The sequence below is a fragment of the Delphinapterus leucas genome, chromosome 17, assembly GCF_059928025.1.
Source record: "Delphinapterus leucas isolate spDelLeu-1000000601 "Yukka" chromosome 17, BTC_Dleu_Yukka2, whole genome shotgun sequence".
In the NCBI taxonomy this organism is placed as follows: domain Eukaryota; kingdom Metazoa; phylum Chordata; class Mammalia; order Artiodactyla; family Monodontidae; genus Delphinapterus; species Delphinapterus leucas.
Window position 1 is genome coordinate 15241156 of NC_143145.1, and position 15956 is coordinate 15257111.

The following is a 15956-nucleotide window of genomic DNA, read 5'->3' on the forward strand; positions in this document are numbered from 1 at the left end:
AAGATGAATTTTGAAGGTAATGAAAGTTTATCTTTTACACCAAAAATTCAGGTAAACCATTTTGAAGTAAGTCTTCCTAATTTTAGAATTATATTTTCTTGCCATCTTACGAGTGTATTAAATGTAATATAATGTAATCTTTTTCTTAGTGGCTAAGTGTCATCTTTATGGACATTGTTACTGTGCTGTAATGCAGTACCTTGGGAATCTGGTTTTTATAGTTTTTCATTTTCCTCCCATTTTTTTGCTGCTGTCACTTCTGGCAATTGCTCTCTCTCTCTTTAATTTTCTGCTTCTTTAATTTTCTGCTTCTTAGAAGCTAGATAGTCAGTCTTACCATAAATTATTTGGGAAATATTAGAAAACAATCTGTGGAGCCTGAGTGAGGTGATGATGTTGTCAATGGTGATGATGATGGTAAATATAATGTTAGCTCCCTTTTATTAAGTACTTATTTGTTGCTATGTACTGTAGTATTTTACATACATAATCACATTTAATCACTGTAATAACAATGTTAAGTTGGTGCTGTTATCATCCCTATTTCGTATCGGGTGAATTGAGACATGGAAAGGGTAGTTTGCCCAGGGTGTCACTATTCATAAGCGGACTAGAGTCTGGTTTTGTCCAAGTGTGAAGTTTGTGTTCTGAACTACTTACTATGCAGTTGGGACATCAGTTGCATGGACTCCGTAATGTCTGTTCTCTGTTCAGGTTCCTTTCTGCCTCTATATTTATGGAGTTATTTTCTCACTTACAACTTAAGGGAATTGTACTCAAAATCTCCAAGTCCATTTAACAACTCCTGTGTTTTTGGTTGCATATTATGTACTAGGAACTGTTCAAGGCTCTGAATGAACAGCCAGAACATCTGTATTCTCATGAAGGTTATTCTGTGGGGGGCATGAGTTGGGGAGGAGAATATAGGAAAGCAAGTGTACACTTAAATAGTGGTGATAAGTTCTGCAGAGATAAATGAAACAAGGCGGGTGGAAAGCACCGGTGGTCATATGTGGGGGCTTATTTTTATACAGGGTGGTCAGGGAAGACCTGAAAGAAGTGAAAACATACACAACACAGATATCTGGGAAGAGAAGGTATCATGCTACATTCTAGGAAGTTGGTGTTAAGAAAATCCCCACCATATGAAATATATTTCAGCTTGGAATGCATTGTAAGATTTTTTTTTTTTTTTTTACTGAAGTATAGTTGATTTACGACGTTGTGTTAGTTTCAGGTGTACAGCACAGTGATTCAGTTTTATATTTTTTTTTCAGATTCTTTTCCCTTATAGTTTATTATAAAATATTGAGTGTAGTTCTCTGTGCTATACAGTAGGTCCTTGTTGGTTATCTATTTTATATATAGTAGTGTGTTTATGTTAATCCCAAACTCCCTGCCTCCTTTCCACTTTGGTAACCATAAGTTTGTTTTCTACGTCTGTGGGTCTGTTTGTTTTGTATATAAGTTCATCTGTATCTTTTTTTAGATTCCACATATAAGCCATATCATATGATATTTGTCTGGCTTACTTCACTTAGTATGATAATCTCTAGGTGCATCCATATTGCTGCAAATGGCATTATTTCATTCTTTTTTATGGCTGAGTAGTATTCCATTGTAGAAATATACCACATCTTCTTTATTCATTTGTCTGTTGATAGACAATTGGTTGTTTCCATGTCCTGGCTATTGTAAATAGTGCTGCAATGAATATTGGGGTGCATGTATCTTTTCGAATTATGGTTCTCTCCGGATATATGCCCAGGAGTGGGATTGCATGTAAGAAGTTTTCTTGTTTGTTTTGATTATTCATGTTTTCTGAATTAAGCCTAAATATTAATATTTAAATATTAAGATTAATACCCCTGCATATTACAGTAGTAAACGGAAATGACTCAGAAGCATGGGGAAGCTATCCTAGAATTCATAAAGTCAGTGGATAACCAACCTATCAGCAAATAATTTAGGGTTTTGTTGTGTGCTCATAATGAAACCTTACTAACAGATCACTTGTTTTTACCAAAGGAATGAATGTTATTGACATATGGGTTGTAACACTGAAATTAGTTTCTCTCCTTTAACATTTAGAAATGATGTAGTAATTAAAGCAGGAACTTGTTACATTTTAATTTTGAAGCTTCCAAACTTTCAGGATCTATTGATCTTATACTGACAGCCATATGAAGCACATGGTGTTTTGTATTGGTACTTATATGAAATTTTATAATGTCATACATAGGTTAATGCTATTGATAAGTTTATGAATGAAAGAAATTTCAGCAATTTTTTATTGACTTTTAAAGATTAAAAAGATGGAGTAAGCATATGGTAGATTATATAATTTCTCCACAACTACAAGTCAAACCTTTGTTTAAATGAGTAAAATGTGAGAATGGTGACTGAAGAGTTAAACTCAAAGGAACTACTTTCAGGGGGAGATGGGGGGAACCCTCAAAAACTGTACTATAAAGGAATTTTCTGTGAGAACTGTGAAATTCAGTAAAGATTTGGTATCTGCTAATAATATGAAGGCTATACATTTATATAGTGCTTTACCACTTATAAAATATTTATGCAGATGCAAGATATAAGTGGAGTTTAACAGAGGTAGTTGAGTCAAAGAAAGCTGTTAGGCACCTTAATTAAAATTAAGATTTTTCCTTTTCCATATCAACCTCCCCTCCCCCACCATTCTTGCTCTGCAGTATCGATTCTGCAGTGTGTCATTATCTGTCTCCTTTATGTCTCAAATGTATTTTTTCTCTTCCCTATTTTCTCTTCTTTTCCTCAACCTCAGACTGATGGAAACGGAAAGTGCAGTTTTTAGAATGTATTTTATGTCCCACACTGTTACTTTAAAAGCATATAAATCAAACATTTTCTTCCCAACCCCTACTTGGGAGAACAAGAACAAATCTCAATTTAGTTCATTCTTTAATTGTTAACAGCTTTAACTGTTCTTTCTTCCATACCGACTGAGGTAAAGAGCCCACATTTCATAAGAGGAAAAAGATCTGACTAGTTGTGCTTTAAATGTCAGTGCCCCAGAGGATGGGATCTCATCTGTCTTGCTTACATCTCTATACTTAATGCTCCGTACAGTGCCTGACACACGGTACATGTACAATAGAGATTTGTTTAAAGAGTGAATCACTACCCACATCACTGTGCTCTTCCCTCTAGATATTTGAATTCTGGCTTGACTCCCAACCCATTCTGTATCAGGACTGTATAAAAACTCTATCACTTCCTATGTCACGTTCTGTATCACTTCTGAACTTCACACATTTTGCTTCAAGTTGATTGGTTTGTGGTTTGTCTTCTACCCATGAACTCCCTAAAAAAATCAGGAGCCTTCAGACCACACTTCTATACTTTGAGAACCACTGCCCTGAACTTTTCTAGTTAGTTTAGATTAGGTTTAGCTATAAGTAATAGACCCCCAAAATAACAGCAGCCGAAATGAGATGGAAATTTATTTCTCTTATATAAAGTTATTGTGGCATGTTTCCCAGGGTGAGTATAAAGGTTATGCTCCACAAATTAGAGACCCAGATTCACATCCTCCTGCTTCATCATGTGTAGCTTTTATACACAAAGTCACTTCATGATCTGAAGTGGCTGCTTCAGCCCCAGCTATCATATCCATACTCTACCCAGGAGGAAGGAACTAAAAAGAAAGGTGAAGGGCTTAACCAACTTTTAAGTTACCACATGAGTCATCTACTTATCTATCAGACCTCTATTACATGAACACACTAAGCTGAAAGAGATACTTGTAAATCTCTCCATTCTGTATGGCCAAGTGTATAGCCAAAAATTGGAAGAAGGGAGGGCATCTTGGAAGACTACCCAACCACAAGGGATTGGGCTCAAGTTTACATGCAATGACTGCACTCAACTCTGGGAATGTGCCATTTTTTCTATAATGTCTTAAACTGACTCTGGTATCGGATAACCTATAAGTGAAAAAAGTATCTGCCCTTATACCTCCAGTATGCAATAACAATTTCTTTTCAGAAAGGGAAAGAATGAGCAACACGGCTATCACTGGTTGCTATAAATTATTAAATCCACCACCACATCACCCAGCTTATTTATTTGAAGGCAGTGGAGACCCATCATATCCTAGTTTCTTAGAGGCCCCCCAATGCCTTCAAGCAGATTTTAAAAATGGTTCTTCTAGTTGATCTCTATGTAAGCATTGATCTGTTGCAAGTAACTACCATCAGTAGTTCTCAAACTGGGAATGATTTTGCCGCCTCCCCAGGGGATATTTGGTAACATCTGGAGACATTTCTGGCTATCATAACTGTGGGGTGGATAGCGGGTGCTACTGGCATTTAGGGGGTTTGATGCCAAGGATGCTGATAAATATCTACAATGCACAGGGCAGCCCCCATAATAAGAAATCATCTAGCACAAAATGTCAATAGTACCAAGATTAAGAAACCCTGCGTTATAATGTTTTGGCTTTAGTATTTTAAAAAATTTTTTCAGACTTACTTTTTCTGATTTTACATTTGAAAGATATTTTTTAATGAAGACTTTTTTTTTAATTAATTATTTTTTGGCCGCACCAGCAGCTTGTGGGATCTTGGATCCCCGACCAGGGATTGAACCCACGCCTTCGGCAGGGAAAGTGCGGAGTCCTAACCACTGGACTGCCAGAGAATTCCCTACATTTAAAAGATATTCGTTGGTATACAAAGGTATAAATTCATATTAAGGATTCTATTTAATTCAATGTCAGTTAACTGAAGAGAATAGACATGGAATTTTTATCTTACACATATTTATCTTCATAGATGTATGTGGAGGATAACCTGGTAGATAAAGTACATTTAGAAGGTGAAAATATTGGTCTCAATTTCAGTTGAGAATTTGTGATGAAACATATATGCTTGGAAGTTATTTACACGCAGAATTTAGTTAAAGCTATTATAATGTACAGGTCTTTTCATTTTGTAGAACATAAGAGAGGAGGTCCAAGGACAGAACTCTAAAGGTGGCTGGGAGTGGGTGTAAGGATAACAATCACTGGTATTTAAGGACTTAATTCCTCTACATGACCATCTCAAAAGATGCAAAAAAAGAAAGAAAAAATCCAATGGAACAAACATCCATACTTGATAAAAATTCTCAGCAAACTACAAATAGAAGGGAACTTCCTCAACCTAATAAAGAGCATCTATGAAAAACTCACAGCTAACATCATACTTAAAGTGAAAGACTGAAATGCTTTTCCTCTAAGATCAGGAACAAGGCAAGGATATATTCTTACCACTTCTATTCAAATTGTACTGGATGTTCTAGCCCATGCAGCAAAGCTAAATGAATGAATGGCATTCAAATTAGAAAGAAAGAAATAAAACCATCTTAATTTGTAGAGGACAATCATCTGCAATTCAGAAATCCTAATTAATCTACCAAAAAGCTACTAGTAGTAATAAATGAATTTCTTAAGGTGGCAGGATACAAGGTCAACATACAACAATCAATTGTATTGGGTATTTTCCTGTCTTTTATTTATTTTATTGAGGTATAGTTGATTTACAATATTGTATGTTTTAGGTATACAAGATAGTGATTCACAATTTTTAAAGATTATATTCTATTTATAGTTATAAAATATTGGCTATATTCCCTGTACCATACAATATATTCTTGTAGCTTATTTTCTGCATAGTAGTTTATACTTCTTAATCCCCTCTCCCAACTGATAATCACTAGTTTCTTATCTATATCTGTGAGTCTGTTTCTTTTTTGTTATACTCACTAGTTTGTTTTATTTTTAGATTCCCCATAGAAGTGATAACATACAGTATTTGTCTGTCTGACTTATTTCACTAAGCATAATATTCTTCAGGTCCATCCATGTTGTTGCAAAAAGTTGTTGAATTAGTGTTTTCATTTCCTTTGGATGTATACCCAGGGGTGGAATTGCTGGGTCATATGGTAGTTCTATTTTTAGTTTTTTAAGGAACCTCCATACTGTTCTCCATAGTGGCTGCACCAGTTTTCATTCCCACCAACAGTGCAAGAGGGTTCCCTTTTCTCCACATCCTCTCCAGCATTTGTTATTTGTGGTCTTTTTGATGATAGCCATTCTGACAAGTGTGAGATCGTATCTCATTGTGGTTTTGATTTGCATTTCTCTGATGATTAGCAATGTTGAGCATCTTTCCATGTCCCTGTATGGCCATCTGTATGTCTTCTTTGGAAAAATATCTATTCAGGTCTTGTGCCCAGTTTTTAGTTGGGTTTTTTAAATATTAAGTTGTATGAGGTGTTTATATATTTTGGATATTAATCTCTTATCAATCATATCATTTGCAAATATTTTCTCCCTGTAGGCAATGATTTTAATATTGCTATGAAGCTACAGTAATCAAGACAATATAAAGATAGACACATGAAAAAGAAAGATAGACATGGATCAATGGAATTTGTCCAGAAATAGACCCATGTATATATAATCAGTTGATTTCAGCAAAAGTGCCAAGCCAATTCAGTGGGGGAAATGGTAGTTTTTTACAATAAATGATGCTGGAACAAATCAATATCCATACACACACACACACACATGCGCACACACACACACACAAAAACCCCAAAGCAAAACAACAAAGAATCCAAATGAACATCAACCCTTACCTTAAACTAATATACAAGGAAATTCAAAATGAATTATAGACCTAAATGTAAGAGGTAAAAGTATAAAACATCTTGAAGAAAACATAGGAGAAAATCTTAGCAACATTGGTTTGTCAGTTGTTTCTTAGCTGGGATACAAAAAGCAAGAACTAAAAAAGAAAAATCAATAAAATGGACTTCATCAAAATAAAATTAAAAAAACTTTTACTTTTCCAAAGATATTGTTATCAAGTGAAAAGGCAAACTATAAAATGGGGGAAAATATTCAAAAAACATATATCCAAGAAAGGACTTCTATCTAGGATACATAAAATCTCTTATATCTCATATCTAATAATAATAATGTAAAAAATAAAAATACGCCAAAGATTTTTAAAAATTTTTATTAGAGTACAGTTGATATGCCAAAGATATGAACAATCACTTTACCAAAGAAAATATATAGGTGGCATATTAGCACATGAAAAGACGCTCAGCGTCACTAGTCATGAAAATACAAATTAACACCACACTCATGAGAATGGCTAAAACTGAAAAACCTCACCATACCAAGGATTGACAAGGATGTGCAACAACTGGAACATAATCCTACTGGTAGGATTTTAACATGGTACAACCACTGTAGAAGTCAACTTAGCAGGTTCTTAAAAAGTTAAACATATACCTATCATACTACCTAGCCATTCCATCCTGAGGTATTTATGCAAGAGAAATAAATGTATATGACCACACATATGTACTAAAGTACATAGCAACTTTATTTGTAATAGCTCCAAAATAGAAGCAACCCAAATGTCCGTCAACAGAAAAAATGGATAAACCAGTTGTGGTCTATCCATACAATGTAATACACGTTAGCAATGAAAAGGAACTATTGATACATGCAACAACTTGGGTGGGTCTCAAAATAATCAAGCTGACAGAAAGAAGACAAAAAGAGTACACATTGTATGATTCCACTTATATAAAATCCTAGAAAATGCAAACTATAGTCATGGCAAATATCTGGTTGTCTGAGGATGGAGCGAGAGAGCAGCAAGCAGGATTATAAAGGGGGTCACAAGAAAACTTTTTGGGGTGATGAAACACATACATTGCCTTGATTGTGATGCTTTACAGGTGTATACATATGCCAAGACTCACCACATTTTACACTTTAAATATTTGCAATGAAGCTGTATAAAATACAGCCCCCCCAAAAGAAAAAGAATAACAGGAAAAGCATTAAAAGCCATTACTACTGTAAAGTTTTCTTTACCACCATCAGCCCCTATCCACTGAGCAGGAAATAATTTCTAACTCTTCTTTATTCCCAAATCACTTTTTACTTCCATTATAGTACTTAACAGATGTCTCAGTTGTTTATCATTCCAAAATTTAGTGGATGAAACCAATTATTTACTGTCACATTTCTGTGGGTTGGCTATGCAATTACTCTGCTAGTTTTGCCTAGGTTCAGTCATGTGACTGTAGTCCAGCTGGTGAGTTGGCAGAAGCTGGAGGATTTAAGATGGTTTTGGCATAGATAGATGGAAGGCTGGGATCTCTCTCACCACTGCGTAGTGCCATTTCGTAGTCTAGCCAAATCTTGGCGTGGCAGTTGGGTCCCAAGAGAGTAAAGGTAGGAATCATGAGGTCTCATAATGCCTACACTCTGGACCTTACACAATGTGACTTCTGCCATCTTCCCTTGGTCAAGAGAAGTTACAAAACCAGCCCGAATTCAAGGGGATGGAGGAATTGACTCCCCCTTCTGATGTGAGGAGCAGCAGTGTCCTATTGCAAAGGTGCATGGACACAGGGAGGCATTGCTTGTTGGAAGCCATTATTATAATCTATCCTTTGAGATTATGCTTTATCATGGACATTTTTTTGGTACCCATATCCCTTCTATTGTAAGTTCCTTGAAAGTAGTATCTTATTCATCTTTTATTTCCCTTTGCAGCTATCACAGACCTCGTTTCCTGGATGATGAGAAGTAAAAGGAAAGTGAGAAAAAACTAAAATTGAAAATGTATCATTGTCGTAGTAGGGTGGAAAAGGTCCCAAAGTGTTTAAAATAATTTCCATAGCAAAAAGCAAAAGCAAACAGCAGCTATTGATAAGCCATCAGAATATCTTAATAATCACAGCATTTTTATAGCAGAATAGGTTAGGGCGATACGATCCTCAATTTTATAGATGAGAAGGCTTGCAAAACTGTTTTAATAGCTAGACCTTATTTAAATACAACTCTTCTGATTCAAAATTCTAGGCTTTTTTTCTTCAGATTTTATAGTATTGTATTATGTTAGGCAATTGGAGAAAGGGGTGGATTACTTTGGGATTTTAAATTTACAGAAAAAAACATTCTGGTGGTTAGTACCATGCTTTTCATATTTATATTTTTCTGTGTAGAAAATGAAAGATTTTAGAACAATGCTTAAGGTGCTTAAAATAAACGTTGTTCATTTATTTCAAGTCCTTTCTGTTTCTAAGCACTTAGATTAGAAACAAGAGATGAAGTATGTTGCAGAGCAGCTCTGCCAAAAGCTGAGTCCAAATTCTTTAGTCTTCCCTAGAGATTGCAGCCAATGTTTTGCGTATCTGCTATTAACACATTTACCCTTTGCATGCCATCTGATATTTGGCATGTTTTGTAAATAGGCTGACGACTCTAGTCTGGATCCCGGCTACATTTAGGTTTTATAATTATATCTTCCTGCAATATTCTTCCCACACAGACAGCTAATAAATAGTTTAACTAATTTAAGATTCAGCCTTTCTCCTTGTCTCTGTAAAATTTAGAAATTGAAAATGCAATTCAGAAAAAACTATTTTCTGCACTCACTCCTATTATTATATGTTTGGTGTCCAGTAAGGAACCAGGTTATGAGGGAGGTGGGTCAACAGAATCATGAGATCCAATCCCTTTCCTTGAGGATCCTCTGGTATCAGAGAGATGAACAGTCTTTGGGTGTCTGCAAGCTCCAGAATTCTGTGATTCTAAGTGAGTGACCCACATGGTGCACAGTGTTGCTGTTAAGTTCTTGTAATGAATTATGTTATAGTTTTTTTGTTTTTATATGATTCAACACATTGGGCAATAAAGTCATTTTGACACTATTCATATTAATCTTTACTCTGCAGTAAGACTTAATGTAACCATTTAAATAAAAACATTGAATTATTCCAATTCAGGAAAAGTATAAATGAAATATAGCAATCTTAGAGGGCAAGACATCAATTTAGTTAAATTCTCCATGATCCCATGGCTCCCTGTGGATACCATTAATCACATCCGTTGTGTGATGCCTCAACACTGAGGCCAAGGCTATAACTAATTCACTCTCCTGTCCTTAGTATTATTTATCACGATAGCATACTGTAGGTTTTCCTTCTTTCTATATTTTTTTATTAGCCTAAGTATCAATTTTGAACTTCTGAAGTCTTGATAAGAGACTTGCAAATTCATTAAAAATGCATGAATAGATTGAAACCCATTTGTAATGCTCTTTTTCAGCCTTCAGCCTCTGAGCCTCTGAGGGGAGTGGTTGCTGCTGATAGAGCTGGCAGCTGGTTATAGAGGAAGATCTTTCTTTCTTTATTTGTTTCTTTATTTTTGGCTGCGTCAGGTCTTCATTGTGGCGCGTGGGCTTCTTATAGTTGTGGCGTGCAGGCTCCAGGGCTCGTGGACTCTGTAGTTTGTGGCACACGGGCTCTAGTTGAGGTGCACGAGCTCAGTAATTGTGGCACGCAGGCTTAGTTGCTCCGCGGTGTGTGGGATCTTAGTTCCCCAACCAGGGATTGAACCCGCAGCCCCTACATTGGAAAGTGGATTCTTTACCACTGGGGAAGTCCCGAGCAAGATCTTTCACAGCTGAGGTCCTTTGCTTTTCTAAAGTCATGTTAATAGCATTGATCATTTGGAATCAACAGTTCTAAGCTAATCAGTTCATAGCTGTGGGAACTTACACACAAGGACTAATCTCTCTGAACTCTCAAAGTGTCCCCATTCATAAAATAGAGACAGTAATACCTCCTTACAGGATTGTGATTACATATTTATCATGCCTGGTGAACTGCTTGACATATAGAAAGTGCTTGGTAAATGGTTGTAGTAAAGATAGCAGTTTTTAGGAATCTTCCTGTCTCAATTTGGTGGTCAAATATTTGGGAAAAAAATGGAACCTGTTGAATATTTTTGAGCTGAGAAATAATGGGAAAGTGAAAAATTCCACTTTCTCTTTGGGCAGTTATAGTGCGACTTTAAGTATTGAAATCTCTGTCCATCAGACACATCCTTGGTGAAAGTTAAGCAACCAAAAGATAACCCAGATCAAACACATGTTTTGAAGTTATTTTGCCACTGCTACCCCTAAAATAACTGCACTGAAGTGCAATGATTTGGAGCCTTCCAATATTTTTCTTGTGTGTTGTGGAAAGCTGGTAAGGTCCTATGAAACTCCTATAGTTTCACTGAAATAATATTTAAAACTAAGTCTCCAGGTCTTTTGTTTACTAGCTGTTTGATCCTAAGCAAGTCATTCAGCTCATCTGCAGAACAGTCCTAGTCACTCTTATTATTATCTCACAGGTTTATTTTAAGACTGAATGAGACATTACATGGGGAATGGCTTTGTCATTGGGATGACTGTTTTCTTAAGTTGTATTAATACTAAACATCCATGGGGGTGAAATGGGGACTCCATTTAATGGAATACTTCAGAGACACCTCCTTTCTCATGTGAAATAGGACTGACTACAATACACTGGATTCCTAAGTAGATACTTAATCTCATAGCACTAAATTCTTTTTTTTTTTTTCCCTTCTATTTTTTGGTGGTGCCACACGACCGGCGGGATCTTATTAGTTCCCCGACCAGGATCGAACCCCCATCCCCTGCAGTGGAAACTCGGAGTCTTAACCACTGGACTGCCAAGGAAGTCCCTCATAGCACTAAATTCTTAATGGGCTGTCTATTTTAACAGTTTTAGCCTTTCTCAATCACTAACCTGGCTCCTCCTCTCCCCTAGGTTGTATGTATCTACCATATTTTGCTTATGATGGTTGGACTGGGGGAAACTTGTCACTTACTGGGTCCCCTTTTGGATCTGCCTCTCTGCAGAGAAATTGGCCACTTGATAATTTTATTAGAAAACATTTTGCTCCTGCCAAGAAAGGCCCACGGTTTACGAAAGATGCATATGACTTGGTAGCTGGTCTGCCTAGTTCTGGAGTGCAGAATTATGGAACCCATTGTTTCTGTACCCCTAACCCATATTTCCACCCTAGGCTTTATCAGCAATAAGGCTGCTTTTTTTTTTTTTTTTTTTTTCTGTACGCGGGCCTCTCTGTTGTGGTCGCTCCCGTTGCGGAGCACAGGCTCCGGACGCGCTGGCTCAGCGGCCGTGGCTCGCGGGCCCAGCCGCTCCGCGGCATGTGGGATCTTCCCGGACCGGGGCACGAACCCGTGTCCCCTGCATCGGCAGGCGGACTCTCAACCACTGCGCCACCAGGGAAGCCCAAGGCTGCTATTTTTATCTTCAACTGCCTGGCTTATTTGTTTCTCAAAATGTTAAGAACTAAATCGGAAAAGGAAGTATTCTTTGTTACTCCACTGAAAAGTAAGGGCTAACTTATCCAAGACTGACTCCTCATAGGGTAGCCTCTGAAAAACGCCATAGAAACTAGCTCCAGCTGAGAGCTTAAGACAATCAAACCAATGTATGGCAGAAATCTGAGGGGCAGTTTAGTTGAACTGGTGCTCTCACAACCAAGATACCACGGTAGCAGACCTGGGCTTCATACTGAAGTTCTGCCATGTTATGCAGCTGTGACCGCCCCCCCCCACCCCGCCCCAGATCTGACTCCAACCTCTTGATTTTGACACAACTGATGAGTGCTGGGGTTATGATGTAAGGATGGAGCCAAGGTTCTGCCCCATCATGTTGCTGAGATCACAAGTTTTGGACCTTAGCCCTTGGTCATATCATGTGAAGGACCTGTACTCTCTCAGTCATGCACCTTAAAAGCCCCACAGCCCAAAGACTGAGCTTTCTCTTCCAGAGACTGAAGTTTGGCCTTGCTAGATCCTTGTGTGCTCTTTGAATACATTGGGAAACAAGGGCTCACACACCTATTATGGCTTTTGTCTCTGAATTAAGCCCCACCCTTTACATGTTCCAGAAGACTGGTGTGTGTGTGTGTGTGTGTGTGTGTGTGTGTGTGTGTGGGCGCCTTGCTTGTTCATCTTTGGTTGCTGTCCCCTCTAAACATTATCTGCTCAAAAAGAGGGATTATAATTTGTCTAGATCTCTCTAGACAAAAAATTTCTTACAGATTATTTCATTTGACCATCACAATAACCTTGAAGACACGGGTATCCTGTACCCCATTTTATATGCAAGGAACTTGAATTCTAAGAACTTCAAGGTCACATACAATGAATGACAGAGGTGGTTCTCTGGTACCCAGGTCTTTGGCCTCTGAATCCTGTGCTCTTTGTTTTGTAACCCTCTCTAGGAGTTGGTTCTATAAACATCTATTGGGTCATGTAGAAAAGCCTCATTCCCTTGTTGCTATGGGAATAGTTCAATGCCTTGCTTTCCAAAAGTCTTTTTTTTTATTCCAGGTAGCAGTTCCAGTAATGGATTTTGCTTCAAATAAAAATAGCCCATCTCTCTGCTATCTAGAGTTTATTTTTCAGTAAAATTTTCAAAATTACACAGAAGCTGAAGAAAAAAGAATAGATATTGAAATCTCTAGCATCCAGATGCTGCAGAATTGGTACTGCAGGTGAAAGACAAAAGAATACCAGGTTGGGATGCACGTATTCGGAGACCAAAGGGTAGACTAGATGATAGCAAAGGAAAGGTGGAAACATCAGGAAAAAGGAGGTGTTAGAAAAAAGAGAAGAATACACACAACTTCGAAAATTGTGGCTCTGCACATTGGTAAATAACGTTGTTACACCCATTGCTTGGTCCCAGGGAAAGTTCTTGGCATGCAGGGCAGTCAGGCCACTTTCAGCACTGACAGGACCAGAAGGGATTGTGACCGTGATAATGCCTGATCTATGGAAGTGGGGTCAAACAAGGAGAGTGATTCAATGGATTGAGGCTAAATTAGGAAACAAACTTAGAACCTCAAAGGACAGTGAAGACGGAGGGGTGTTGTAGTGAGGACTGTACAGGGGGTAAGACTTGATATCTTAATGAACTTATAACCAAATGTGGCACATGAGGCCACACCACGGTTTTTACCCTTTGCTTCTAACCTTTGTTCCGGGGGGAGACAACTAATATTAGGGGACAAGGATGGAGAGTTGGCAGAATTCCAGTGTGCTTCACAAGATCCTAATACACTTCTCAGGGTGGTGAAGCTTCCACTCAGGGAAGAACTTCCTGATAACTCTCCTTCTGTGTCCTCAAGCAGGCTGACCCGCCCCTCCCCCAGCCCTCCACCCCACTCCCCGCTTCAGGACACCACCATACTCTGTTTTTTTTTGTTTTGTTTTTTTAGTGTATTTATTTTATTTTTGGCTGTGTTAGGTCTTCGTTGTAGTGTGTGGGCTTCTCATTGCGGTGGCTTCTCTTATTGGGGAGCATGGGCTCTAGGCGCGCAGGCTTTCTGCCACGTTGGTTACACGGAGGGAGCACGTGGAGGAGAAAGTAGCGTTGGTAACATACTCTGTCCTCCTCTTAATGTTCTTTTCAGGAAACTGGGATCAGAGAATGTTAGAACTGGTATGTCTTAATTTAAAATGTTTCTTTTCCAAGAATCTTGGAGTAAAATGTACACTCGAAAAAAAAGCGCTCTGTGTTTAAGCTATAGCTTCTTAAACTCACTAGGACATGACCATATGCCAATTTAAGAAGGTAGGTCTTACAAGACAATGTTCAAACTCCAGAGTATGATGCTTAGGTCTTTTGTGATCTGGTCCCCTGTGTCATGTCCTCCACGCTACAAGCCTCCCTTGTCCCCTGACTCCTTCAGTCTTGTGCTGTTTGTGCTCAAGTTTTATGAGTCCTCTTGCAGTTGTCCCAAGGTGCCATCACTTGGCCCCTACACCCCCTCATTGAGATTGAGATTCTCACTGCATAGAGCAGCCTTCCTTTCCTTGCCCACCTGACAAACTCCTGCTCATTCTTTTTAAGTCTCATTTCAGGAGTCAGCAAAACCTTTCCTGACTCTGTGGGAAAGGGTAGAGTCAGGTGCTTCCCCCGGGCATTTTTAGTACCCACTACAGTACCTGACTTATAGTATGGTGTGCTCAAGGAATACTCAAAAGGAGAGAAAGTATCAAAAGCAAATGATCATGGAGTGCCCACTGGGCATTGTTCTAATTACTCTATATGCATTACCCCCACTTAATCCTTACAACAGCCCTGTAGGTACTATCACCATTCTATTTTATCTGAGAGGAAGCTTAAAGAGCTCAAAAATTAGTCCAACTTTAGACATCTACTAAGTAGCAGTGCTGGTGTTTGGACTCAGTCTGACTGCAGAGTGAACACTCTTGACTACAGTACTGACCTGCCTGCAAGGAGCTTAGACTGGCAGGGAGGCAGAAAAGAGGAGAAGGACACCTGGAGGGTCCGATGCTTTGTACACACTGATGTCTGCTTATTTGGCTATTAGTTTTTCCTAAGCAGCCAAGCAACGTGCGTTAATGGTTGCTGGAATATAATACCATTCCGCAAGAGACTTTTGTGATTATAACACTGCACCATTTTTTTTTTTGTCCTGGCATGTGTTCAATTATTAATTAGGGTATAGACTTTAGAGTTAAGAAAAAAAGAAGCTCTCTAACAAATACATTTTCCACCCAGAACTGTCTAGAGATACATCCATGTAGAAAACAAATGAGCAATGAAAAATATAACTCTCAGGAATCAGAACTGTCCCTGGAGCAGGGGGAAATGGTAATATAGGCCCAGCTGGATTTCAGAATTGCTACGGACCAGCAACTGCTGTGTGCCTTCCATTCCTTTCCATGGTGAATGGGAGTATCTACTGTGATTATCCTGTCTCTTTCTCACCGGTATGTGGGGAAAAACAGTTTGCCTCAAGTTCACGGGTTTTCAGATCTAGAGGAAAATATACCTGAGGAGTCTCACCTACACTTCAAACTGAATTAGATGAAAAGACCTTGGACCCTGAGCCTGAGACTGATGCTGTAATAAGATGAGACTCTTAGAGGTCTTGGAATGTGGGACGATTGTGAGCCATCTGGGACCAGAGAGCAAACTATTGCAGTCTGTTTTATTGGTGGCCCCAGGAAACAATGCGTCTTGGCATTCACAGCCTTGTG

At 38.4% G+C, this 15956-nt stretch overlaps 1 protein-coding gene across 7 annotated transcripts in view; it reads left to right on the forward strand.

Annotated features, from left to right (window-relative positions):
- Nucleotides 1–15956, forward strand: part of TMEM65 (transmembrane protein 65) — an 86805-nt gene that overhangs the window by 47396 nt on the left and 23453 nt on the right. For 4 of the 7 annotated variants that reach the window (XR_016388313.1, XR_016388315.1, XM_089898750.1 and 1 more), the window contains one exon: nt 1–15956. This exon is cut by the window's right edge and continues 23453 nt beyond it. Coding sequence is in view for 2 of the 7 variants with exons in the window: in XM_089898750.1 (XP_089754876.1) it covers nt 1–14 (14 nt within the window). In the remaining 5 variants the exon portion in view is untranslated. The other 3 variants (XR_016388316.1, XR_016388314.1, XM_089898751.1) reach the window with 1 other exon arrangement.